Raw genomic sequence first — 26,938 nt, 5'->3', positions numbered from 1 at the left:
GTGCCCTTGAACAGTAAGAGCCAGGGGATATTGAGTGACAATACAGCCTGGGATTCTTAGGGGGAATAAGTACAAAAGTTCACTGGCGTTTGGGGGATTAATATAACTAATACTCAAATCTTGTGATTAATAAATTATTGCTTTTGAACCTTAGGGATGACTTAGAGAAATCTGGGAAATCTAACAGTTATTTTCTATTTGGACACCTATGAGGAAAATTTTCAGATGATGCTGGCTGGTAATGGTTTTTACTGTTTTCTTCAGGCAAGGAAACAAGACAGCTGGGAAGATATTCATTCAGACACAGATGTTCTAACCTCAATCCAAACCAAAGAAGGTCTGAAACTCCTGTTGGTAAGGGCGGATGTTTTACATTTCTCGGTAAGTGGTGCTATTGAGTAAAGCCACCAAAGAATAATGGCAGTCAGTTAACTGGTTCTATGTTTTGAAGTCAAAGATTAAGATCATCTAAATTTGATCTTAATCAATTTAGGTCTATACTAAATGCTGAGCTATACTTACCAAGCACTCTATTCTCCAAGTGTGGAGAGATCCAAGTTAACCCCAAGCAAGGATGTGAAAGTCCACCTTTTATTTCTCTATTACCTGCATTTCTTGTTTTTTCTTTCTAGGGCTGCACCTGCAGCATATGGAAGTTCCTGGGCTAGGGGCTGAATCAGAGCTGCAGCTGCAGGCCGATGCCACAGTCACAGCAACACCAGATCCAAACCGCATTGCTTGTGGCAATGCCGGATCCTTAACCCACTGAACAAAGCTAAGGATCAAACCTGCACCCTCACAGAAACTATGTTGGGTTCTTAGCCATGGTGGGAACTCCTGTTTCACTCATTTTCATAGCTCTACTCTGACTCATTACCTATTGACTTGACAATAGTGAGTAATATATTTATATTTCCTTAATTTCTAAGTTTTGGGGCCCACCTCCTTCTGATGCCTAAGTTCTAACAACAGATTGTAAATCCCTTGAGCATAGGGCTGACAAGTCAGAATGATAAGTAAAACATATCTTATGCATTACCCCACAATGCTTAGTGAGTCAGAGGTGCTCAATAATTATTGACTCTGTCTCTAACAAATTTTTAAATTATTTATTATTTATTTTTTATTGAAGTATAGTTGATTTGCAATGCTGTGTTTTAGGTGTATAGCAAAGTGATTCGGTTATACAGACATATGTATGTAACTATTCTTTTTCAGATTCCTTTCCATTATACGTTCTTAAAAGATATTGAATGTGGTTCCCTGTACTATACAGTAGATCTTATTGTTCATCTATTTTATATGTGGTTGTATGTATCTGTTAATTCCAAACTCCTAATTTATCCCTCTCCCTGCCCATGTCCCCTTTGGTAACCATAAGCTCATATTCTATGTCTATGAGTCTATTTCTGTGTTGTAAGTTCATTTGTGTCAGTTTTTATTATATTCCACACATAATTAATATTGTGTGATATTTGTCTATCTCTGACTTACTTCATCTAACATGATAATCTCTAGGTCCATCCGTACTGCTGCAAAAAAGCATTATTTCTTTCTTTTTATGGATGAGTAATGTTCATTGTGTTTGTGTGTATATAGTGTGTATATGCATATATATACATACAAACACACACACACACACATACATACACCACATCTTCTTTAGCCATTCATCTGTTGATAGATGGACATTTAGATTGTTTCCATGTCTTGGCTATTATAAATACTGCTGCTGTGAATAGCAGGGTGCATGTATCTTTTAGAATTAGAGTTTTTGTCTTTTCCATTTATATGCCCAGGAATGGGATTGCTGGATCCTATGGTAATTCTACTTTTAGTTTTTTAAGAAACCTCCATACTGTTCTCCGTAGTGGCCGCACCAATTCACATTCCATCAACAGTGTAGGAGGGTTCCCTTTTCTCTACACCCTCTCCAGCAGTTAGTATTTGTAATCTCCAACAAATGGTTGCTGTTTTCCTTTAGGGCGATGTCATCGTCAACACTGTTCCTAGGACTCTTCAGCTTGGAGGAGGACCGCTGTCTCGGGTTCTTTTGAAGAAAGCTGGTCCAAACCTCCAGAAAGAGTTAAAGGCCAAAACACAAAAAGCAGAAGAGAAAGTGGGTAGCATATTTGTGACAAGTGGCTACGACCTGGACTACCAAGCTGTGATCCATGTCGTGGCTCCAGGCTGGGATAACGGAGCAGGATCATCATGGCAGGTCAGTGCCTTTCTTTTGTTAACGTAATTCACACCTCTACTTCCAGCTGAACTCTCAACTTAATTTTTTTCTGAATATGAAAATAATACATGTACATTATAGAAAACAAAGAAGTACAAAAGTAAAAATAGCAATCCCACACCCAGAGATAATTTGGATAACATTTTGCTCTATTTCCTTTAAGTCAATTTTATGTATTTTATTTCTTAGTTGAGATTCCCTTCCAAATATTTTTTAATCCTGCCTTTTTTAACTTATCATAAACATTTCCCCATGTTGTTAAAAACTCTTCATAAACACCACTTTTAATTGCAACGAGCTGCATTGTTTATGTAACTTCCTATGCTGTGGGATCTTCCCCTTCTGAATGAGTTTGAATCTCCCTGGAAGGCGTTCTCCTCTCTTCTCATCATCCCTTTTTGGCTCCACAGGCCCTGACAAAGCCAATGGTAGCAAAGAGGGCCTAGTCAAGTTGCTAGAGCGGAGTTCTTTCTGTTTTCCTCCAGCTTGAGCCCTAACATATATTTTGTACATTTCAGATCATGGCAAAAATAATCAGGAAATGTTTGAAGACTGTGGAAGAACAATCTTTCGCTTCGATCACATTCCCCATGATTGCAACAGGAAATCTGAGGTTCCCCAAAGCTATTTTTGCTGAACTAATCCTTTCAGAAGTGTGCAGTTTTAGTAGCAGTGCACAGCTGAACACCTTACAAGAAGTTCACTTCCTGGTCCATCCAAGTGATGATGAAAGCTGTCAGGTATGGTTACATATCTCTTCTGGTCATTCTGGCAAGCAAAACTAAGTACAACCAGATGTTTTCACAGATCTACAGATAATAGTGCTTCCTAGTTCCTTACCTGGAAGTGTTGGTTGCTGATGTATGTGTGGGGGTTTGTCATATGGCTTAAGTACGAGATAACACTGATGACTCATACAATCCTACCTAGACAGTTATCAAAAGACAGGTTATGTATAATAAATAAACTCCTAGAAAGCAGTAGGAAATTATTGGCATAAAAGTGGCCGAGACATTTTAACAGCGGCTATGTGAAAATCAGGCATGGCTTCATCTGCAGAGAAAAGGCTGGATAAGAGAAGCCTCAACGGTTTAGTTATTTGGATAGAATACAGAGAGTCTATACACATCTATATGGTCTAAGGCTAGAAATACTAGCACAATAGTCAGTAGTAGAGAAGCAATTAAAACACACTTAGCAAATACCACTGGCACTGCTCTTGTAAGATGGCACTCCTTGTTACGCACTTGTTAACTGGTTGACCCACTCTGAGTACCAAAATCTCTTTTCCACCCCTGACAAAGTTCTACTGAGTTTGTTTGTTTGTTTGTTTTGTCTTTTTGCCTTTTCTAGGGCTGCTCCCCTGGCATATGGAGGTTCCCAGGCTAGGGGTCTAATTGGAGCTGTAGCCAGCGGCCTACACCACAGCCACAGCAATGCAGGAGCCGAGCTGCGTCTGCGACCCACACCACAGCTCATGGCAATGCCGGATCCTTAACCCACTGAACAAGGCCAGGGACTGAACCTGCAACCCCATGGTTCCTAGTCGGATTCGTTAACCACTGAGCCACGACAGCAACTCCTGAGTTTATATAAATTGTGCGCAAACAATATAAAAGTGCAAAGAACAAAGCTTTAGCTAGGTTTGAATCTTGATTTTGCTCCCAAAAGCCTGAGTGAGGTAACCTTTCTGAATTTCAGTTTTATCATATGTAAAATGAGCATGGCAGTAACAGAGTTGCAGTGAGACTTAAGAGAGAATGTATTTGAAGCGTCTAGTACACAGCAACCCTCAAAGCTGCAGAAACAGTTAACTACCATTTTATTACCTGACTTCATGGGCAATTGCTACAACTTACCCACATTACCACTTAAAAAAATATCAAAGATAATTTTGTTTTCTAAGTCTGTGCTTACTCTCAAGCAGTTGGGATAGAAATATGTTTTTCCCATGAAGTACAGTAAATCAGCACTGGTACTTATTGAGAAAACTCCTAGGTCGAATCATAATTCTTTTTTTTTTTTGCCTTTTTTTTTGGTGGCGGCAGACCCGCACCTTCAGCTTATGGAGGTTCCCAGGCTAGGGGTCTAATTGAGCTACAGCTGCCAGCATACGCCACAGCCACATCAACACCAGATCCGAGCCACATCTTTGACCTACACTACAGCTCACAGCAATGCTGGATCCTTAACCCACTGAGGGAGGCCAGGGATTGAACCTGCAACCTCATGGTTCCAGTCGGATTCGTTTCTACTGCGCCACAACGGGAATTCCCAGAATCATAGTTCTTTAATTAAAAAACTCTCTGAAGTCAAACAGACTTGTGGTTGCCAGGTGGAAGGGTATGGGAGGGAAGGACTGGGAGGTTGGGATTAGCAGATACAAACTATTATAAATAGAATAAATAAATGACAGGGTCCTACTGTATAGCCCAAGGAACTATATTCACTATCCTGTGATAAAGCATAACAGAAAAAAATATGAAAAAGAATATGTGTATGTAAAACTGAACCACTTTGCTATATAGCAGAAATTAACACAAGATTGTAAATCAACTCTACATCAATAAATTAAAAAAAAAAATCTCTCTGGGGAGTTCCCGTCGTGGCTCAGTGGTTAACAAATCCGACTAGGAATCAGGAGGTTTCAGGTTCGATCCCTGGCCTCCCTCAGTGGGTTAAGGATCTGGCGCTGCCGTGAGCTGTGGTGTAGGTCGCAGACGTGGCTTGGATCTGGCATTGCTGTAGCTGTGGCTCTGGCATTGGCCAGCCGCTACAGCTCCAATTAGACCCCTAGCCAGGGAACCTCCATATGCCACGGGTTTGGCCCTAAAAAAAAAAAAAAAAAAAGACAAAAAATATCTAAGAGGAAATGTATTGAAAGTTATTGTTCCTAATTGATGTCTGATGAACAATGCCCCAAAGAATTGGAGTAATATTTCTATAGAACATTGTTGTGGTCCGTAACTGTGTTTCTTTCTATATCAGGCATTTTTAGATGAATTCACCAAATGGTTGAAAAGAAACCCCAACAAGGACAGATGTCTCATGGTTGGAGATAACCAAGGTCTGGTAAAGTTGTTCTGCTGAGGAAATTCATTCTTCAGTGGGAAAGTTCAATAAAAGGAGACAAAGCTAAGTCCCATGATGAACAACTCAGTAATGGAGGAGGTGTTAGGGCACGTTCCATTGCCTGGGCGCACAAAGAATAAGTCATTTGATGTGAACAAATCATTGGTAATGAGGCCAGCATTTCTAAGACATGATAATAAAGGATAACTGTGTATGGCCTGCTAAACTTTAATGCTTTCTTTCATCTATATTATATTATTTACTCTATACAATGGCCCTGCAGCAGGTGGTTCTGTTGCTACTGTGTAAATGTGGAAAGGGACACCTAAGGAGCTTAAGGGATGAGTAGAAATGACACGTTTATGTTGTAAAGGCTCAGAGTGTGGGGTGAACAGTCACATGCCAACTTGTTAAAGGTGATTTCCTCAAAACAGCCTTCCTATTACTACTCCGTGTTTGGAGTCAGTGAGCTGTTAACACTGGGCAAGTGACCTGGTCACTCCAAGATCATTTTCCTTTTTGTGAAATGGTAATAAAAGAATATCCCAGAGGTATAAACATTCTGTTACAAGGTGATTAAGTTCTGGAGACCTAATGTATGGCATAGGGACTATAGTTAATAATAATAATATATTGTACAGCTGAAATTGACCAAGAGAGTAGATCTCACGTATTATCACCCCCCCACACACACACACACTTAGACACACGAGCAAAGTAACTATGTGAGGTGATAGATGCATTCATTAGCTTGACTGTGGTAATCATTTCACAGCATGTGTATATATATAACATCACATTGAACACTTTAAATATGTATTTTTTGGGGTCAATCGTACTTCAATAAAGCTGAAAAAGAAAAAGGAATCTCCCAGAGGTGTTTGTCAGTGTGAAATGAAAGTGTGCTTTGCACTCTTCCGTTTTTCCTCACTACTTTTCATGGCACCACAGCAGCTTTTGCAGACAAACAGATGGTCCACTTAGGTGTTTCTACCTCATTCTATTTAACTGAGAAAACGTAGATACTTCTACGGCCACAAAGCATTATTTTCTATTTTTTTTTTTTTTTAACCAACAGTTTAACAGACTAGGAGATACTGTAATGTTTGGGTTTATGTAGGGGAAAGAAAGAGGACCAGGAAGAGATGTTTATTCTTCCTCCAGATGCCAGCTAATTGTTCATCTATTTTCTTCAGGTATCTTTGGGACTGTGTCGAACCCTGCGGTCTCAACGTATGAAATGAAAATTGGTGCAATTACTTTCCGGGTTGCTATTGGAGATATCACCAAAGAAAAAGTAGATGTTATCGTAAACTCAACAACAAAAACATTTAATCTGAAATTAGGTACTTTATTTAAGCAATATATTTGATCATAACTATTAACATGACTTAATGTCTGCGAGGAAAATTGTGGCTAATGTTGGCCTGAGCAGACAATGCTGTAGAAAATATCTGGGCCCTGAAATCAGAAAGACCTGTGTTGGGGGTTTGCATTGTGGGTTAAGAACCCAACTAGTATCTATGAGGATGTGAGTTTGATCCCTGGCCTCTCTCAGTGGGTTAAGGATCTGGCATTGCCATGAGCTGTGGTGTAAGCTAGTTGCAAATGTGGCTGAGATCTGGATTTGCTGTGGCTGTGGTGCAGGTCAGCAGCTACAGCTCCATTTCGACCCCTGACCTGGGAACTTCCATATGCCATGGGTGCAGCCTTAAAAGAAAGACCTGTGTTAAATCCCAGCTATGCTACTTACCAATGTGTGGCCTTGGTCAAATCACTTAATCTCTGTGAGCCTCGATTTCTCGAGGCCCACTTCCCAGAAGAGGATTAGAGAGTTGTAACTGAGGTAAAGGTGGGGTGTCACTGATGCATTGTCTTTAGTCAGCGTCAGCTTTCATCCCCTTTGTAGCTCTCAACTATCAAAATCGCATCCTTATGATTTAATAGGATTTAAGTTCCTCTATTTTCATTTCCTTTTTATGAAACTCAGTCAGTACTCACATCTCACCTCCTGTAACTCTTCCCTTCTCCATACTATACTGACTTGAAACAAAATTCAATCCCCTTTTTCATGATTCTCCCTAAAATGTTTGACTACCTCCACTGATGTGCTTTTGAACATGCCCTCCACCCACATGTCTATTCATTTGTAACCTATGTACACATATTTTAATACTAATATATTTTGTATATTATAAGGCATCACTTTTAAATTAAAAAGGTAAGATAAAACAGAAATAAAAATAGTTTAAACATTTTCTAAATTGGAAAATGTTATATAACTGACTATGCAGAATTGAATCTGTAGAATATCCATTCAATTTATCATTCAAAATGGAGATGAAAAGAACAGGAAACATAAATTATGCATTTATCTCTGCCCCCTATTGAGACATCATTAAAGCTATAACAGTAAAGCAATTTAAAGGACAAAAACCCACAAGGAAAAAGAGAATTGGAGGGAAAAAAACAATGAACAAGAGATAGTAACATATTTTTAGGAGATGGGAAGCAGCTAGCCAGCTGAGGTAACTGCCATGGAGTGGAGAAAACTCGGTACCTGCAGGAGAGAACGGCGACCCCTAGAGACACAGGAATTAGAGGCAGCAGGAATCTGGGAAAGCAGAGGACAAGTCAAGAGATGAAAATAGAATTGGATTACATTTTGTATCGGTATCCCTTAGACTCTATCCTCTATGCTATGTGCTGGTGACTTCCCTAGCTCTTCCTTGGCCAGACATGGGACGTTTATTCTCTAGAGAAGCCAAACCAGAGAGATTCTGGACTTTTAGTGCACCAAGCACAGGCAAGATGAGGGCAGGGAGCCAGACTGTTTCAGTCTGAGTCACAGTGTTTCAGTGAGAGTCTCTGTGCTGAACAGTGAGTGTTGTGCACCTGTCCATGTGGCATCCCAGAGTCACAGATGGACCTATACACATAAGATTGGAGGATCCTTCTGGGGAGAAACCAACTGCCTTACTATCTAGTATTTACTGCTTGCTCACATTATGCGGAAGCCTATGGGTCAGCAAAGCTTCCCGCACCTGGAGCTTTCAAATTTACTATTAAATATGAATGAACTAGGGGAGATACTTGAGGAAATCCTCCATCATTGCAAAGTCAGAGACCAAAGCAAATGAAGTGAAAAAAGGAATTTTTCAAAAAATATAATTTTTAAAAAATATAATATACACGTGTATAATAGAGGAGACATAGGTAGATAGATAATAAAATAACCTATTTATTCAAAACTTTCTGCGTGCCAGACTCTATGTTAGGTATTTTTCATCCATTATCTCTTTCAATGTTTGAATAAGCCCGTGAAGGAAGTACAATGCTAGCTAGCTTCTCTATAACAGATGAGGAACTGATTAGTCACATATTAGCTGGTAAGTGGTGGAGTCAACTCCAGCCCAGTCTATTAAAATCCAGAATCCATGTGTTTCCAACCATTCAACCCAACTGTCATTTGATGTGTTCAAAGCAGGGAAGCTACTGCCTTGAGTGGAAGAATCACTGGTCTGAAGGCCAGCCAACTAGCTGTTTATTTGTGCAAACAAAACAAAATCAAAAAAACTTATGTAAAATGCTCAACTTTGTTCCGGTTTTGAGATCCGTGCTTCTCAAAGTCTCAGAACTTTCATTTTTGTTTATTTTAATTAATTAATTTTAACCATGCCCATGGCATTCCCAGGTCAGGGATTGAACTCATGCAATAGCAGTAACTTGAGCCACAGCAGTGACAATACCAGATCCTTTAACTGCTAGGCCATCAGGGAACTCTTCAGAACTTTTGTTTTTATATTTTTAATTCAATTTTATAATATCATAAGGGTAGAATGCAAACAATTTCAAATAACTGTAAAAATATCCCTGTTCAAATAGATTTCGTAAAACTTCAGACACTAGAGACTTTCCATTATTGCGCAGCGCCATTGTGCTTAGATCAGATTGTCTATTCATCAGCCACTGAATGAAGGTTCTACAGAAAAATGGTTTTCACCCAAGTTGAGGATGGCTGTGAATTATGCACAAAAGTCTAATGTGAAAAGCTGAAAACACTTATTGAATTTTAACTAATATTTTTTCCCATTAACATGTCTTATTTAGGGGTGTCAAAAGCAATTTTAGAAGGTGCTGGACCAGCTGTGGAAAATGAATGCGCTTGGCTAGGTATGGTCACATGCTACTTTTGGCTACAACCTATTGGTAATTAGAGGGCTGAAAATACTATGAGGGGACCTATGGGTTCATTGGGAGAGCAGGTATAGGTGGTGTGACTTTGTGGCTATGGGAGAGAGGTCCTTTATCCCTCCATCCCATCTGTCTCCTTCCTCATGAGTATCAAGGGGAACACAGGCTTGGGTCCTAATAATCTGGGCTCCACCATTTACTGAGGGATTGTGGGCATATGATCTAATCTTCTCTCATCCTTAAAGTGGTTCCACTAACAAATGGTAGTGGCTGTCCCAGAGGGTGTTGTGACCTCAGAAGGACCATGATTGTGAAAAGATTTGTAAAGTGTAAAATGCTGTATCGCTTTTCTTTCTCTTTCCTCAATCTTGTTCTACATCCTACAGTTGACTTCTAATCCTTTTATGAACGAATGGATGGGTCTACCAACCAATTCTCTAGTTCTGACACTATGTACCTGGAGGTAGCATCAGGTCCTGCAAGTTAAAGGATTCAGTCCCACAACCCTGCCCCCACTTCAAGTCCCAGGGGCCTCCTACATGTCTGGCCAACTTAGTGGTTCCCACGCCCCCTTCTCAAGTTCAGCAATTCAGTGTAATAACTCACAGAACTCAGAAAAATGCTTTACTTACATTTACCAATTTGTTATAAAGGATGCAACTCAAGAACAGCCAAATGGAAGAGATGCATAGGGCAAGATGTGAGGGAAGGGATGTGGAGCTTCCATGCCCTCTCCAGGTACACCACCCCCAGTACCTGGATTTGTTTACCAACCTGAATAGTCTCAAACCCCCTTATTTAGGGTTTGTTTGTTTGTTTGTTTCAGTGGACATTTCGTTGTGTAAGCATGATTTTTTTTTTGTCTTTTTATCTTTTAGGGCTATACCCGTGGCATATGGAGGTTCCCAGGCTAGGGGTTGAATCAGAGCTATAGCTGCTGGCCTATGCCACAGCCATAGCCACAGCCACTCAGGATCTGAGCTGCACCTGCGACCTACACCACAGCTCATGGCAATGCAGGATTCTTCACCCACTGAGCAAGGCCAGGGATCGATCCTGCAACCTCATGGTTCCTAGTCGGATTCATTTCCGCTGCACCACCAAGGGAACTCCTGAAACTCTCACCTTAATAGCTTGCCTCTGATTAGGACATTTTCTCTGGAGTGAATAAATCCCTGGAGAGGGATCGTAGGCAGGTGACATTAATCACCAATACGAAGAGGCTAACAGGGATTTGTGGGCTGGAAGAGCTCTCTGTACCTTGGAAGCAGAAGCATAAAATGAAGCTGGGTTGGAAAAGCTAGAAAAGCCTGGGAGGGGAGAGTAGGTGGGACACCCCAGAATAATGAAGAGTCCCCCAGGTGACAGGGCTCAGGGCTGGCCAGGAGCAGGTGGGGTGGGCAGGGACCCACTCGCCACTCTTTTTGCTGGAGCCCGGCTTAGTGGTTCGAAAGGGCAGTGCCTTAAAGCCAGCCCTGTAATTTCCAAGTGCTCAAGAGGTCTCAGGTCCCCAGGGTGGGAGAAGTTTTCATCTGTTCACACCTCTACATCACAGAATACATCGTTTTTCCCTCCTTGAAAAATTTATCTTGCTGAATGAGCATATATGTAAATTGTGCATCTGGAGACCAGAGTGGGGGTTAAGAGCCCTGGACACTGACTGCTTGGGCTACCGACCTAACTTCTCTGTGCCTCTGTTTAATCTGTCAAGTGGGGAAGCCAGTGCCTACCTCATAGGCTTGTTTGGAGAACTGAGTAGCTTAACCCAGCAGCATGCTTTTGAACAGCATCCAAAACATTCAACAATGTAGTTGTTGAATAAAGGAATCCTGATTGTAAAGAAAAATGAGCCTGTCACAGTCCCGGGGAGTGATAGATTGAGGGAGGCTGGATTTGATCAGGAATCTTCATGGCTTTTTCGAATGTTAGCTCTTTTTGTTTCTCAATAATCAGATTGGTGCTTCCTGTAGATAATGTGCTCTGTGTTTCCTTTTTCTTCCTTTTTTTTTTAGCTGCACGGCCTCATAGAGACTTTATAATTACACAAGGTGGATACTTAAAGTGCAAGATAATAATGCATGTTCTTGGAGAAAATAATGTCAGAGATACAACTTCCACTATCCTAGAAGAGTGTGAACAGAGGAAGCACAGATCCGTTTGCCTTCCAGCTATCGGAACAGGTTTGCAGGCGCTCATCACTCAGAGATTCTGAATAATCCAGATTTCTTTAGGCTTAGTCTCACTGCAAAGGAACTCAACGCTGAGTCTAGGCAGTGAAAGTGATATCAAGCAGAGGATGGACAGCCTTTCTGACCCTGAGGGCTATCTGTGGGACCAAGCCTCTTTTATCCACCTTTCCTCTTTATGTTCCAGTATCTTTCTATATTTGGCTCCTTGACGTCATGGTTTTCTCACTCTTCATTTTTTTTTTTTTCCTTTGGGGGAAGCATTTGCTTTTATTATGTCAGTTACCATTTCTGCTTTGGCTCCCAAATCAGTGTTTCTAGCCATCTCCACGGTCTCCTCTGCAAGATTTCTCTGTTACTGGAAACAATTATAGTAGGAGCCACACTCATCATCATCGTCTCTTGCAACTAGCTATTCTTTTTGAGTTGTCTGATTTTCTAGTTTCGTCTTCCTGTGGTGCCATGGTGCGTCCAGCTGTCTTGCTACCTTTGCTTCTTTGTGTCCCCAGATCCCCCCCTCCCTCACTAAATCTTATTCCAGGGTATTGTTCAGCTCAGGCCTTCCTTTGGGGTTCCAAACCCTTAGTCCCTCCCCCATCTGATTTACTGCAGTGTCTCCCCCTGGCTCCTCATTTATGCATTCATGAAACTGAAATGCTATTACTCAGGCCCTGTGCACACTCTGGGGATTAGATAGTGGGATAAGATCACGAGTGGGAGGCAGTCACTGTCCTAAAGCAACGAGCTCAGGTTCATCCTGCTCGCAGTTTCTAGGAACACCGTCCTTATCACCTCTGTCCTATTGTGTAATAATTTGCTTTGTTGAAGATGCTGCTCATGACCCATTTCCGATTCATTCACATCCAATTGCATGTTTTGTTTTCTTTTCTTTTCTTTCCTGGCTGTGCCCCAGGCATGCAGAAGTTCCTTCCCAGGCTAGGGATCAACTCCTTGCCACAGCAATGACCTCAGCCACAGCAGTGACAACATTGGGTTCTTAACCCACTGAGCCACAAGGGAACTCCTGCATAAGCTTTTTAAAAAAACCCTTAGAGGAACTCCAGTGCTTCACCTGGTTATTTGATTTAGTAAAACTTCAAAAGCACCTTGGGTTAAGACCACTGTTTCTTCCCATTTTGACTTCTCAGACTTCTTAGGCTTTCCCTGCACTGGATGTTGGAGTGGCTGCAAGCATTTTGGGAATACAGTTGAGAAGTGTGACTTGGGAATGATTTTCATATTTTAAAACTTATATTTTCTTGTCATTTCTTTTCTGATTCTGATAGTTACTTTTATATATATTTTACATTTGTAATTTTGTATTTTATTTTTTTAATGGCTGCACCCGTGGCATATGGAAGTTCCCAGGCTAGGGGTTGAATCGGAGCCACAGTTGCCAGCCTACATCACAGCCACAGCAATGCCACATCTGTGACACCACAGCTTGCAGCAACACTGGATCCTTAATCCACTGAGAGGGGCCAGGGATCAGACCCCCATCCTCAGAGACACTATGTCAGGGTTCTTAACCCTCTGAGCTGCAATGGGAACTCCTAATTTGTATTCTTCTTCTGAGGTGTATAAATTTCAAAACCTACAATACCTGGACTCATCTCTGACTCTTAGTTTCCCCATTTTGCAGATAAGAACTTGAAACATTAGAGCACAAGGCCACACAGCAGTAAGCAACATATCTAGGTTTAAACCCGAGCAGCCAGGCCTGTATATTTCAACCATTATAATTTGTTTCACACTATGTAGGTTTTTAAAATTATAATTATGCCCTTAATTACTGTATTTTTAGTCACCATATTCTTATCTCTATTATCTGTTACCTACTATTACCATCCCAATTTGATAGCTGAGTAAACTAACGTTTAGAGGTATTATGGCCTGAGTTGTCTGCCCCTCAAAATTCATATACTGAAGTCCTAAACCCCAGTGCCTCAGACTGTCACTGTGTTGGAGATCGGGTCTTCAAAGCAGTAATTAAGTTAAAATGTGTTATTAGGTGGGCCCTAATCCAGTAAGACTGGTGTCCCTGATAGAAGAGGAGATTAGAACCCCAGCAGGTACCAAGGGACGATCGTGTGAAGACGGAAGGTGAAGATGATCATCTAGGAGCTTAGGAGAGAGGCCTCTGAAGAAACCGTCTTTCCAATATCTGGCTCTCAGATTTCTAGCCCCCAGAATTGTGAGAAAATGAATTTTTGTTGCTTAATCGACCAGTCCATGGCACTTTGTAAAGAAGGATCAAATGACTTTTACCCAAGATCACATGGTAACCCATGGAGAGCCAGGACATAAGCCTAGATCTTTTGCATCCATACCACATGTTCCTTTCTCTGGAATATCAATGCCTTTCAGCTAAAGACCACCAGGAAAACACAGGGAACTACACAGCATCTCAGCAAGAGGTTGTTAAGGCCTTATTGGAGTTCCCAGTGTGGTTCAGTGGGTTAAGAACCCGACTAGTATTCATGAGGATGTGGGTTTGATCCCTGGCCTCGCTCAGTGGGTTAAGGATCCAGCATTGCCAGTGCGCTGTGGTGTAGGCCGTCAGCTGCATCTCCACTTTGACCTATAGTCTGGGAACTTCCATATGGCACAAATGTGCCTTTAAAAAGAAAAAAAAAAAAGGCCTTTTTGATGAATTCGAGCTTGTATTAGGTGATTTTATGGCAGTCTTAAGTAAGTGGGTTTTGCTCTGAATTGGATACTTCTAGGAAGCAGACACAATTCTATGCTTGGGTCTCTTACCTAGAAGGAGAAGAGTGTGGCTAAAGCTGTGATTGTTAATGAAGCAGCAGTCACTCATATTAATCAAGACAGGGAGTGTTTGGCCATTTTGAAGGTTGGATAGTGTTCGTGTTTTTGTCTGTGGTTGGACGTGATTGTGCCCTGGTCTTGGCTTAATTTATCACAGTCATAGAATGGTTTGCATTTGATGATGTTTATGAAATTTTTTTCAACCAGAGAATACCATGACCCAGCTGCGAAGGCCAGGGCGGTTCCCAGCTGTCAACAGCTGCGTTCTTTCTCAGCACCAAGAACTGCATTTTCCATGTCTCTTTACATGAACAACACCAGCTTAAACTTATTTAATAATAATAATAATAATAGGTTTTATTTTTTAATTTTTTTAATTTTTTAATTTTTATTTATTTTATTTTTTTTTGGGTCTTTTTGTCTTTTCTAGGGCCGCTCCCATGGCATATGGAGGTTTCCAGGCTAGGGGTCTCACCTACGCCAGAGCCACAGCAACACGGGATCCAAGCTGCGTCTGTGACCTACGCCACAGCTCACGGCAATGCTGGATTATTAACCCACTGAGCAAGGGCAGGGATTGAACCTGAAACCGCATGGTTCCAGTTGGATTCGTTAACCACTGCACCACGACGGGAACTCCATAATTGGTTTTATTTTATTTTTAACAGCTATGCGTGTGGCATATGGAGGTTCCCAGGCCAGGGATCAGATCCAAGCCAGAGCTGTGGCAACAATGGTTCCTTTCACCCACTGCTCTGGACTGGGGATTGAACTAGCACCTCCATAGCAACCCAAGCCACTGTAGCCAGAGTCTTAAACCATTGCGCCACAGCAGGAACTCCTAAACGTCTTTTTTGTGACTTAAAAATCTTTTTTCAGGAAATGCTGGACAGCTACCCATCCAAGTTGCGGATGGTATAATCAGTGCTACTGAAGACTTTGCAAAGAAACATTCTACTCCATCATTAAAAAGTGTTAAAGTTGTCATCTTTCTACCTAAGCTTCTAGATGTATTTTATGAAAACATGAAAAAAAGAGAACCCTCCATGCCACATATCGTTCAGCCCACATTCTCCAATACTGCACGTAAGATGTTTTTTTCTTTTAAAAATCACATGCTTATCTCTGATATCACTTTGAAAATGTTTGTATGTGAATGCTTGCTGTTTCTGTCAGTTTCAGGACATTACAGACAAACTTGTATAAAGAAAAGTTCAAGATCTGTAGAATACAACCTCCTGTCAACTGATTTTCCGTTGGAAGAAGAAAATGAGATCTGGGGAAAAATAACAACAATCGAACTGGAAGAGAATGGAAGTGAGATCGCAGGAGGAGGTGAATAGGCTTTGAAAATCCTAGCCAGTAGTCTCATTATTTACTGACTGGTTGGTAGTGACCACTTTGTGCCCCTTGTAGCTATGAACGAGCTGATAAAACTGGTTTATTGAGCATCTACCTGTAGACAAGTTAGCCTGGGAATAAAAGCAGATGCAGGAAGGGACTGGCCAGGTGCATCTGGTTATACTGCATTGTGAGCTTCAGATTCCTGGTTGTTTCTCTATAAGCTGTGTGTTTGTGTATGATGTTTAAGCATCTGTTTTAACCTGCTTCTCTGGTCTAGCTTTCCCCCATTTTGTGTCTTGTGTATTACTGTTAAAATGGCTAGAAATGCAGCCTACTCCTGCAATTACTGTTTTTTCGTCCATTTTAAACACATATTCAGAAAGAACTGTTTTATTAGCAACAAGGCATACCTGTCGTCAGTAGCCTTCCTAAACAGGAAATTGTTGTCCGCCCCTGTCAGTAGGAATTTCAGTTCTCTCTACACTTATTTTTGACAACTATTCTTCTCAATGTGCTACAACCCACACTACATGTAAGAACCACACACACACACGCACACACACACTCACCCACACAAAGATGAAAATAATAGTTGAATCTGTTAAGATGATCACACTAGCAAGTAACAGTAAATCCAGTTTAACTGGCTAAAGCAAAAAATGGAATTCATTGCCTCACATGACTATGAATTCCAGGAATAACTAGCTTCAGGTCCAGTTTGATCCAGGCGCTTACATGTTATCATCTAGACCCTGACATTCTTCATCTCTCACTCTCTTCTCAACTGTATTGTCTTTATCCTCAGGCTTCACATGGCAAAAAAAACAGCAGCTAGCAGCTTCAGGCCCATATCTTTGTATGGTAAGGTCCAATAGGAAAGAGAGAATCCAGTGGTAATAATACTTATTCTGAAGAGCACCATGCCTGGGAACAGACGCACTCACATTAAGCCTGAGATTCCTTCTGATTGAACCAGCTCAGGTCATCACTGTAGCCAGGGAAGTAGAATTCCGCTCATTGACCAGTTCAGAGTCACATGCTCTTTGCTTACACTAGAGGGGATCAATATCTGAAACACTGGGGAAGATGTTATTCACCAAAAGAAATTCAGGATTTTTTTACCAGAAGAAGGGGAAAAGGTGGTTAAAAATAATACATACCTATTGTAGGGTCTAGGGATATGTAAATGAACATTTTTCCTACTTTGGTCTTTGCAGAGGAAAAATTTTATTTAAATATAAGTGCAGTAAAAGTCATGATTAGTAAAGTAAAAAATAAAGTTAAACTGGTTCCTCCGTTCCCCACTTTCATCAAAAATTTGAATTAACTGGGAGTTCCTGTCGTGGCACAGTGGTTAACGAATCCGACTAGGAACCATGAGGTTGCGGGTTCGGTCCCTGCTCTTGCTCAGTGGGTTAAGGATCCAGCATTGCTGTGAGCTGTGGTGTAGGTTGCAGACGCGGCTCTGATCCCGAGTTGCTGTGGCTCTGGCGTAGGCCGGCGGCTACAGCTCCGATTCGACCCCTAGCCTGGGAACCACCATATGCCACAGGAGTGGCCCAAGAAATAGCAAAAAAAAAAAAAAAAAATTAAATTAACTTACGCAATTTAAAAAATAAAACAGGAAAGTTAGAGAGGCAAATAAAAACTAAAATGAGCAGACAATTGACCATGTGGTACTTGAGGCAAAACAATTAACAGCAAAAAACTGCCTTGTAAGGAATAACACAAGTAAAATGTCAGATGAAACAAGTTTGTTGGCAGAGATTAACTTGAATTTTGGTAAGAATTTATCATGTGAACTTCCTTAAAAGAACCTAAAGAGGATAGTTTCATTTGAGCAGCTGATACACAATTGCCTTTTCCCATGTATGTTAAATCTGTTCATTGAATCAAAGAGCATTTACTAAGAACTGACTGTATATCAGATGCTAGAGTTAGAGATTTGGGAGTCAGGTATATAGCTAAGAGCTGAAGCCATTGGGTGTGGTTTGGATTATCCATGGAGAGTAGGAAGGGTGAAGAGAGTGAAGACTGAAGGCAGAGATGGTATTCTTGGTGTCTAATCCCAATTCCACATGTGGAGAGGAGCCTAAGGCAGGTGTACAAGGAGAGGTGCTGGTGGGGGGCGGGGTGTCTCTCCTGAACACCAGAAATAGGAAAGGAATGTGACAATTTATTTTTAAAAGACATTTATAGGAAGAGAGCTTAGAAAAATGTCTGGCACATGGTAAGCATTTAAAGAAAGGTAGCCGGGGAGTTCCCTGCTGGCTCAGGGGGTTAAGGACCTAGCATTGTCACTGCTGTGATATGGGTTCAATCCCCAGCCTGAGATCTTCCACACATGGGTGTGGCCAAAAAATTTAAAAATAAAGGTAGCCATCATGTTATTTTCCATGAAGCACTGGTCTGCAAGTCAATAGAACTCAATTCTGTTCCTTCTTTGGGAGGTGACTTTCCATGGATCATTGGATGCCCAAGTACTCAGTTTTCCTGGTGCTTGGTTTTCTCATCTCTAAATTGGCTAGCCAGGGTCATCTTTTGTCTACAGGCTGAGTAGGTCATGCATTTTGGTGTGGCTTAAGGGCAGGATTTACAAGTTTCCTTTCAAGAAAATACTCTTGGCTTTATACAGATCTTCTTCGGCTGATGATGGGGTTACCTCCTGAAAAACTCATCCTGAGTTGAAACTATACAATGAATACACCTAACCTACTAAACATCTTAGCCTGGCCTATCTTAATATCCTCAGAACACTTGCATTAGTCTACAGTTAGGGAAAAATCATCTAACACCAAGTTTATTTTATAATAAAGTGTTGACCATCTCATGTAATTTACTGAATACTGTGCTGAAAGTGAAAAACAGTGGCTCTCTGGGCACAGAATGCTTGTAAGTGAATTAGTTGTCTCCCCTCCGGATCCTGTGGCTGACTAGGAGCTGGGCTGCCGCTGTCCAGAATCATGAGAGACTATGTACAGCTTATTGTGAGCCTGAGAAAATATAGAGTTCAAAATTCTGTAGTTCCTGTCGTGGCGCAGTGGTTAACGAATCCGACTAGGAACCATGAGGTTGTGGGTTCGGTCCCTGCCCTTGCTCAGTGGGTTAACGATCCGGCGTTGCCGTGAGCTGTGGTGTAGGTTGCAGACCCGGCTTGGATCCCACGTTGCTGTGGCTCTGGCGTAGGCCGGTGGCTACAGCTCCAATTCGACCCCTAGCCTGGGAACCTCCATATGCCGTGGGAGCGGCCCAAGAAATAGCAACAACAACAACAACAACAACAACAAAAAAAAGACAAAAGACAAAAAAAAATTCTAAGTATAGTTTCTACTGAATGCTCTGTACTTTCCCACCTTTGTAAAGTTGAAAAATCCTAAATCAAACCAACATAAGTTGGGGACCACCTGTACTTTATTCCTCTTTTAAATACACATACCTCTGGGATGTAGAAAAGATCAAGTTTAATGGTTTATGAAGAATAATAACCATATGCGTGCAGGCTTCAAATTTGGTCCTCTGTCTGTTGCATCAGAACCCATGAGTTAACCCAGTTTAGACAACCTCCATTTAACTCCATATGGCATTACACGTGATCTATTTTTAATTTAACTTAATATTGGAGGATAGTTGATGTACAGCATTGTGTTTCAGGTTTACAGCGAAGTGATGTATTGTATATACATATCCATCTATTTTTTTTTTTCTTTTTAGGGCCATACCTGAGGCATATGGAAGTTCCCGTGTTAGGGGTCGAGTTAGAGCTACAGCTACAGGCCTACACCACAAATCAGAGCTGCATCTGCAACCTACACTGAATCTCATAGCAATGCCTTAACCCAGTGAGTGAGGCCAGGGATCTAACCTGCATCCTCATTAATACCAGTTGGGTTCTTAACCTGCTGAGCCACAACAGGAACTCCATGATCTATTTTTAAAATGGGTTATTGTCCAACAAAAATGCTTATCCTGAATAAAATGCCTTACAAACTAAAAAAAAAAAAAAAAAGAATAATAATAACCATATATTTAGGGAGTTCCCTGGTGGCTCAGGGGGTTAAGGATCTGGCATTGTCACTGCTGTGGCTCTGGTTATAGCTGTGGTGGGGATTTGATCCCTGGCCCAAACTTCCACATGACATGGATATGGCCACAAAAAAAAAAAAAAAAAGAAGAACCTAATTTCTAATTTCTAAAGAAGCTGGCATCCCCTAAAATACTTTCACACCCCTTGTTATATTTTAAACTTGTAACGACCCCAGGAGGTGATGAATGGAGCCGATCTTATCATTTTCATGTTATAGATGAGAAAATGAAGGCTCACCTAGAAGTGGTATTACTTGTTCAGTGTCATGTGGCTGGACACAGGTGGAGACAGATGCTGAGCAGGTCTTCTGATTCCAAGTGCTGGTATTTTCTGCTCTGCAGCCTCATGACATGAAGGAAAAGGGAGCCTGAAGGAAAGGTTCACTTATTTCCTTGTCTTGCCTGGAGCATTCAGAGAAGAGAAAGTAGCATGTCCAAGAGGGCTCTAGGGCCTTGGACTCGAAATGATGAGGCCAAAAGATGTTCATCTTGGCAGGGGTGGAAAGTGGGAGAAAGGAAAGGACTTAATTTGCAGAAACTACACACTCTATTGATGGAAAATCTCTCCAGAAAAACTCTTGTAAAGTGGAAATTGAGGCGTTCCCTTGTGGTGCAGTGGGTTAAAGATCTGGCCTTGTTGCTGCAGCAGCACAGGTCACTTCTACGGTGTGGGTTCAGTCTCTGGTCTGGGAACTTCCCCTTGTCTCAGGTGTGGCCAAATAAAATAAATGAAATAAAATGGAATTTGAAAGAGCTTCCAGATTAGAGTTAGATGCTTCCCTTTGTCACCAGAACTTCATTTCCCGATGGCCCTGCTAAACAGGAAGGGAATGCTCTTAATCCCTCTCCCAGGCCTGGTATACTTTTCACTAAAGGCAAGTAAATTGTGGCTTTGCTTTAAGGATATATGTTTTGGCTTTGATCTTTGGTGGTGTGGCATTTTCCTTTCTCAGAGAACCTGGCCATATTTCTACTAGCCATGCCCTCTCAGCAAGTTGATGAGCTCAAAATGTGACAAGTTTTTGAAAGACATTGGAAAGCACCTTCACCTTATATGAAAGTATTCACTTAGTACTTCCACTATTTTCTTTATATGGTGCTTTCTCTACTTGGCAAAGAAGATGGGATACAGATCCACATGCTTTCAATATCTTTGGTAGGTAGTCATGTTTCAGAAGAAGAATGAGAGCCACACTAAATAAAACTGATAAAGGTGAAAACATCAACAAATTGGCTTTCATGTTTATATAGCAGCTTTTATGGAATTAATTCCATAGAATTTTCTGCAAAATTTATAGTTTCAAAATATAGTGAATGAGGGGTTCCTGTCCTGGCACAGTGAAAATGAATCCGACCAGGAACCATGAGGTTGCAGGTTCGCTCCCTGGCCTTGCTCAGTGGGTTGAGGATCCGGCATTGCCGTGAGCTGTGGTGTATGTCACAGATGCGGCTCAGATGTGGCGTTGCTATAGCTGTGGTGTAGGCCGGCAGCTACAGCCCTGACGCAACCCCCTAGCCTGGGAACCTCTATATGCCGCAGGTGCTTCCCTAAAAAGACAAAAGACAAAAAATATATATACTGAATTAAAGTTTAAATATTTTAGCTAGACCATTAATAGACAGACAGTTCCTAGTTTACGATGGTTCCACTTGAAATTCTTCTACTCTATGATGGTACAAAAGTGATATGCGTTCAGTAGAAACTATACTTCAAGTTTGGATTGTGATCCTTCCTCCAACTAGCAATATGCAGTACATTGTCTCTCGTGATGCTGGGCAGCATACATGATCACAAGGGTAGGCAACTCGATCACTCACAAACATTCTGTGCCCAGAGATCCACTGTTTTTCACTTTCAGCACAGTATTCAATAAATTACACAAGACGGTCAATGCTTTATTATAAAATAGGTTTCGTGCTAGATGATTTGCCCCAACTGTAGGCTAGTGCAAATGTTCTGAGTATATTGAGGGAAGGTGAGGTTAAGCTATGATGTTCGGTGGGTTAGGTGTATTAAATGCCTTTTCGACTGATGCTCTCTTCAACTCATGATGGATGTATTAGGATGTAACCCCATAGTAAGTCATGAAGGACCTCTTTGTTATATTAGTGTCAGAACTATCTACTTCAGCCGTGTTTGCCAATTTGAAGATAATCAGAGGCAACTGTGAGATATATAGCTTTTTTTCTTTTTAAAATAAAGACCAGGATTAGATGAGTGAGAAGCAGCGTTAAGTGTCCTGATTTTCAGAGGTCCCTAGAAATGGATATTGTTTTCACCAAATGCTGACTTTCCAGGTGAAATTCCTGATCACTGGACTGACATGAATCAGCAGCTGTTCTGTGTGATCCCGCTACATCGTGGACAGTCAGAATATACTGCTGTGAAAGACAAGTTCTCTCAGATCTCGCATTCCTTCAAAATAAGAAAGGTAATATTGAGTTTAAAACTTATTTCTTATAAATAATGAAGAACTGACACGAAAACTATCTTTTTCACAGCTCTGCCTCTTCCTTAAGCCTACACTTATTTTAACTAGATTCACTCAAGCTCCATAGACTTCAAATCTCACAGTTCATTCATTAGCAGTTATGAAAGAAATTGCTAAATGTCATATGTATATATTTGGACACTTTTTTACTTACAATCGCAAACTCACTCGAACTGATTAAACTAGAAGAAATGTGTTGGAAATTAATGGAAAATCCAGAAGTAGAATGATTTGTGGAGCAGTTTGATCCAGCGGCTTTATGATGCCATCGATCTGGTTTCTCTGACTTTGCTGTCCACAGTGTCAGCTTCATCTGAAGGCTGAACTCCCTTCATGATTATAGGATGGCTGCTGGTGGCAGTCAGGTAATCTCTGCCTCCTCCATCATATCCCTCAAAAGAGACACTGTGTCCTGCCCCATAATCACTGGGTCAGAGTCCAGTGTTTTGTGTTGAGGGGACCTCTCCAAGAAGTCTGTGTCAGAGGAGTGCCATATGCCAATCGGCCTGGACCTGGGTGACTGGATCCCATCCTTGTGTGATTCCATCTTGAGATTACCATGATTTGGTTTAACCCAATTAGGCTCCACTCTAGAACTATAATTTTACCCCAAACAGGAGTTTCTCTACAACGGGAACAAAGTGGAACGGATGTTCAGAGATTCCTATAATGTCCACTACGCTGCCTAAAAAGATTAGCTGGTGAGGTGTAGGAGTTTAGTAGAAGGTCATTATCATGCCATATATATCCATGCAGAGTGTGAAATCCTAGTAATTTAAAATCTAGCTGCTGAAATATAAATGAATAAAAATAAAATCCTGCTACTGCTTCCATTAAAACTGTTCTTAATTACATTATAGCATTTACAAAATTGAGCGTTGATAACATTTCACCTGCCTGACTCTCTGATTAAACAGTGGGCTTCTTAAGGTGGGAGTCACATCTCATTCATCTCTGCATTGCCAGCATGTATCACAGTGCCTAGCATCTGTAGGATACAATCCCTAGTGCAAAAAGATTTAATTGAATGAATGAACTTTTAATTCCTGAGAAAGAAGGAGAATCAGAAGAGAGACCTACCGAAGTGACAAAATTTAAAAGAGGAGATGCTTCATGATGTTAAAGCTGTTGGAAATGCAAGAACCTCTCTTTGTGTTTACCCAATATGTGCAACTTCCTTGGCTCTTGCCCTTTTGACACACCCATTTTGAAACACCCAAACTTTGGGTTATTCCATAACCTACCCTCTCTCCTCCTGCTCCTAGATAAAGTCATTACTAAGTCTTGCTCCCCAGCCTCCCCTGGATCTCACAAGTTTCAGGAATCCTTTGTTGCTTCCTCCAATCAACTCCCTTGTGTAATTCCCAATTCACACCTTCAACCCTTTCCTTAAGGCCTCCAACACACTCAGCAAAATAATCTTCCCTCCTTAATGACCTGGCTTCTCCTCAACATCTGCAGTAGGTAACCACTCCATCCTTCTCACTTATTTATTTTCAACTATTTTTAAAAATGGAGATATAATTGACATAGTAGTTTCAAGTACATAAGATAGTGATGTGATATTTGTATACATTGCAAAATGACCACCACAATGAGTCTAGTTAATATCAGTCCCCATACAGAGTTAGAAAAACATTTCTCCCCTGTGATGAGGACTTTTAAGATCTACTCTCCTAGCTACTTTCCAACGTGCAATGGAGTATTATTAATTGTAGTCACCATGCTGTATTTGACATCTCCATGACTTATTTATTTTATAACTGCAAGTTTTTACCTTTCGATCCTCTTCACCCACTTTACTCATGCAGCCCCCCCTTCACCTCTGAACTTCACCCATCTATTCTCTGTATCTATGAGCTTGGGGGTTTGTTTGTTGGGGGTTTGCTTGTTTGTTTTTAGATTCCACATATAAGATCATATGGTATTTGTCTTTCTCTGGCTTATTTCTCTTTGCATAATGCCCTTAGGGTTCATCCATATTGTTGCAATTAGCAAGATTTCACTCTTTTTAATAACTGGATAGTATTTCATTTTATGTATACCACTTCTTCTTGTTCCACTCATTCATCAGTGGACACTTAGGTTGTCCCCATATTTTGCTTATTGTAAATAGTCAATGAATGTGGTGGTGCACTCTATACTTCTTGAACCTCTCTTTTTTCTAGAACATCATTTTCTCAGATTTTCTCCTCCCTCCCTAGATGTAGATTACCTGGATCCCTTCCTTTTTTTTTTTTCAATTTTCTTTATCTTTTAAAACTTTTATTATTATTATTATTATTTTTGGATCACTTTCTCATGCTCTCATAGTCCACATGTATTCTCCTAACCCATCCCTTATCATCACTCTGAGGGGTAGTGATTTTTTTGTCTTTCTCTCCAACTAACCTGAAATTTTCTTGAGGGAAGAGACCAAACCCAGTGCTTGATTCATAGTAGATATTAAATAGATGGTTATTGAATATATGTGAAATTCATTTTCTAGAAGAAAGAACCAATGGTGAAGAATATTTTTTAAATGTTTGAAAAGGACAAAGTTTCAAGGAAGGAATAGTTCATATTTGAAATGCTGTTGAGGGTCTAGAAAGAAATGGTTATTAGATTAGGCAATTACAAGGTGATCTGTGACCATAATCAGAATAATGAAGAAAGAACTGTTATTGGGAAAAGCCGATGAAATAGGTTTGGAGATAGAAATGAGTTAAGGAAATAATTATTGAATAATTACAAATTTTTGAGTAGGAATTTGAATACCATTGAATCTTCAGGAATTCCAGGGAATATATAGGTAAGCATTTTTATATAAATTATGTTGTTATGTAAAACAGGTAATAATAAGCACTATTACAAAGTATAGCATATGTACGACTGGGTCACTGTGCTGTGGCAACATTGACAGAACATTATAAATCAGCTATAACAGAAAAAAAATCTTACCAAAAAAAAAAAACCCAAAAAAGTATAGATACCTTTTTTTTTCTTTTTTGGCTTGTGCCCCTGGCATACAGAACTTTCCAAGCCATAGCAGAGACAACGCTGGATCCTTTAACTGCTAGGCCGCCGGGGAACTCCTTAGATATTTTAGCTTTTCCTTTTTCTAAAGGCAGAAATCTACCTATTCTGAATTTGCTGTTTATGTGCATTTTTCTTCTCCTCTCTCAGTCCTCCCTTTCCTCTTCTTCCCCTCCTTTTCCTTCTCTTTCTTCTCCATATTGCTTATTAAAAAATCCACCACGAATATACTGAGCTCTAAGGTTATCTCCAGTATGTTTTGTTTTTTTGTCATTTGCAGATTGAGAGGATACAGAATCAATTTCTCTGGCAGAGCTACCAGGTAAAGAAAAAACAGATGGACATCAAGAATGGCCATACGAATAATGAGAAACTGCTCTTCCATGGGACAGACGCAGCCTCAGTGCCCCAGATCAATCAGCGTGGCTTTAATCGCAGTTTTGCTGGAAAGAATGGTAAGGACGTGAATCATCCGGCTGATCAACACATGGTGAATAGTAGTTCGAGTAGGGTTCACACCCAAGCAGGGTAGAACCCTAGATGGCAGCTGGGTGGTCATCATTGGGAGAGAGCTCATTGTGTTTCACCGGAAAGAAGATTGGAATAGATGCGGTGAATTGAAGAAATGAAGAAAAGTGGTTTTGGTGGGCAGGAACCACACTGAGGAAAATTTTTTGCCAGGTTTGGGCATGGTTCTCTATGTTGTGAGAATGTTATATTCTTAAAAAGGTTTTTTCTTTCTCTTGACAGCTGCCTGCTATGGGAAAGGAACCTATTTTGCTGTTGATGCCAGTTACTCTGCTAATGATAAATACTCCATACCAGACAGCAAAGGGAGGAAGCATATTTATGTGGTGCGAGTACTTACAGGAGACTATACACATGGACAAACAGGAATGCTCACCCCTCCATCAAAGAACTTTGACAATACCAAAGATACATACGACTCGGTCACAGATGATATAAACCAGCCAAAGCTATTTGTGATATTCTCTGATTATCAAGCGTACCCAGAGTACCTTGTAACTATGTCAAAAAGATAGGTTTTTCTCCATTTCAAAGAGAAAAGAGATGGAGAAAACATCTTACATCTATAAGAACAATTTATAGAGCTTTAATCTATCTGTAAGAACAACTTCTAGAGCTTTCGTCTTTGCCCTTGGCTTGTTTCCATAGATAAAAATCTCTCTGTTAGGTGCTGAAATGCTGAAAAGAGCCTTTAAAAACTGTCCTATTGGGATTTGTAGTGCACCACTCTTCTGAGCATCCTGATGGGTGGAAGCTGAGAAATGTAAATGACACAATTACAGCTACGACCACTCACAGACACCAAATCTATAGGAAAACAAAGAGCACATTACTTTCTTCAGAAAAGAAATAAGCAGAACCGCTTTAAAACCAACATGTCACTGTTCTTACAGGAACACATTAAGGTATCAAACTGTGTTGAGCTAACCATACTATTAAATAAATAGGCTGCTATAGTGCATCTGTAACAGCTGAGGAGCTCTCCTCCTTAAGAAACACATTTGGAGTTCCCT

The 26,938-nt window shown here is 40.7% G+C and overlaps 1 protein-coding gene across 1 annotated transcript; it reads left to right on the top strand.

The window, feature by feature from the left end:
* The first annotated feature begins 179 nt into the window (after positions 1-179).
* On the top strand, positions 180-26,938 carry PARP15 (poly(ADP-ribose) polymerase family member 15). The gene is made up of 12 exons (XM_047755625.1): positions 180-381; positions 1,985-2,221; positions 2,761-2,982; positions 5,231-5,309; positions 6,511-6,660; positions 9,425-9,487; positions 11,521-11,688; positions 15,343-15,549; positions 15,640-15,798; positions 22,189-22,322; positions 25,678-25,852; positions 26,148-26,938. The coding sequence occupies exons 1-12, from the start codon at positions 226-228 to the stop codon at positions 26,438-26,440; spliced, it is 2,043 nt and encodes a 680-aa protein (XP_047611581.1). The 5' UTR covers positions 180-225; the 3' UTR covers positions 26,441-26,938.

The sequence above is a fragment of the Phacochoerus africanus genome, chromosome 1 (assembly GCF_016906955.1).
Source record: "Phacochoerus africanus isolate WHEZ1 chromosome 1, ROS_Pafr_v1, whole genome shotgun sequence".
In the NCBI taxonomy this organism is placed as follows: Eukaryota; Metazoa; Chordata; class Mammalia; order Artiodactyla; family Suidae; genus Phacochoerus; species Phacochoerus africanus.
This window is presented reverse-complemented; position numbering and strand designations above follow the sequence as displayed.

Coding starts and splice junctions, on each gene's coding strand:
- PARP15 (XM_047755625.1), top strand. CDS start 226: ATGATGCTGGCTGGTAATGGTTTTTACTGTTTTCTTCAGGCAAGGAAA. Junction 9,488..11,520: donor AAATGAATGCGCTTGGCTAG/GTATGGTCACAT, acceptor TTTTTTTTTTAG/CTGCACGGCCTCATAGAGAC. Junction 15,550..15,639: donor CACATTCTCCAATACTGCAC/GTAAGATGTTTT, acceptor TGTTTCTGTCAG/TTTCAGGACATTACAGACAA.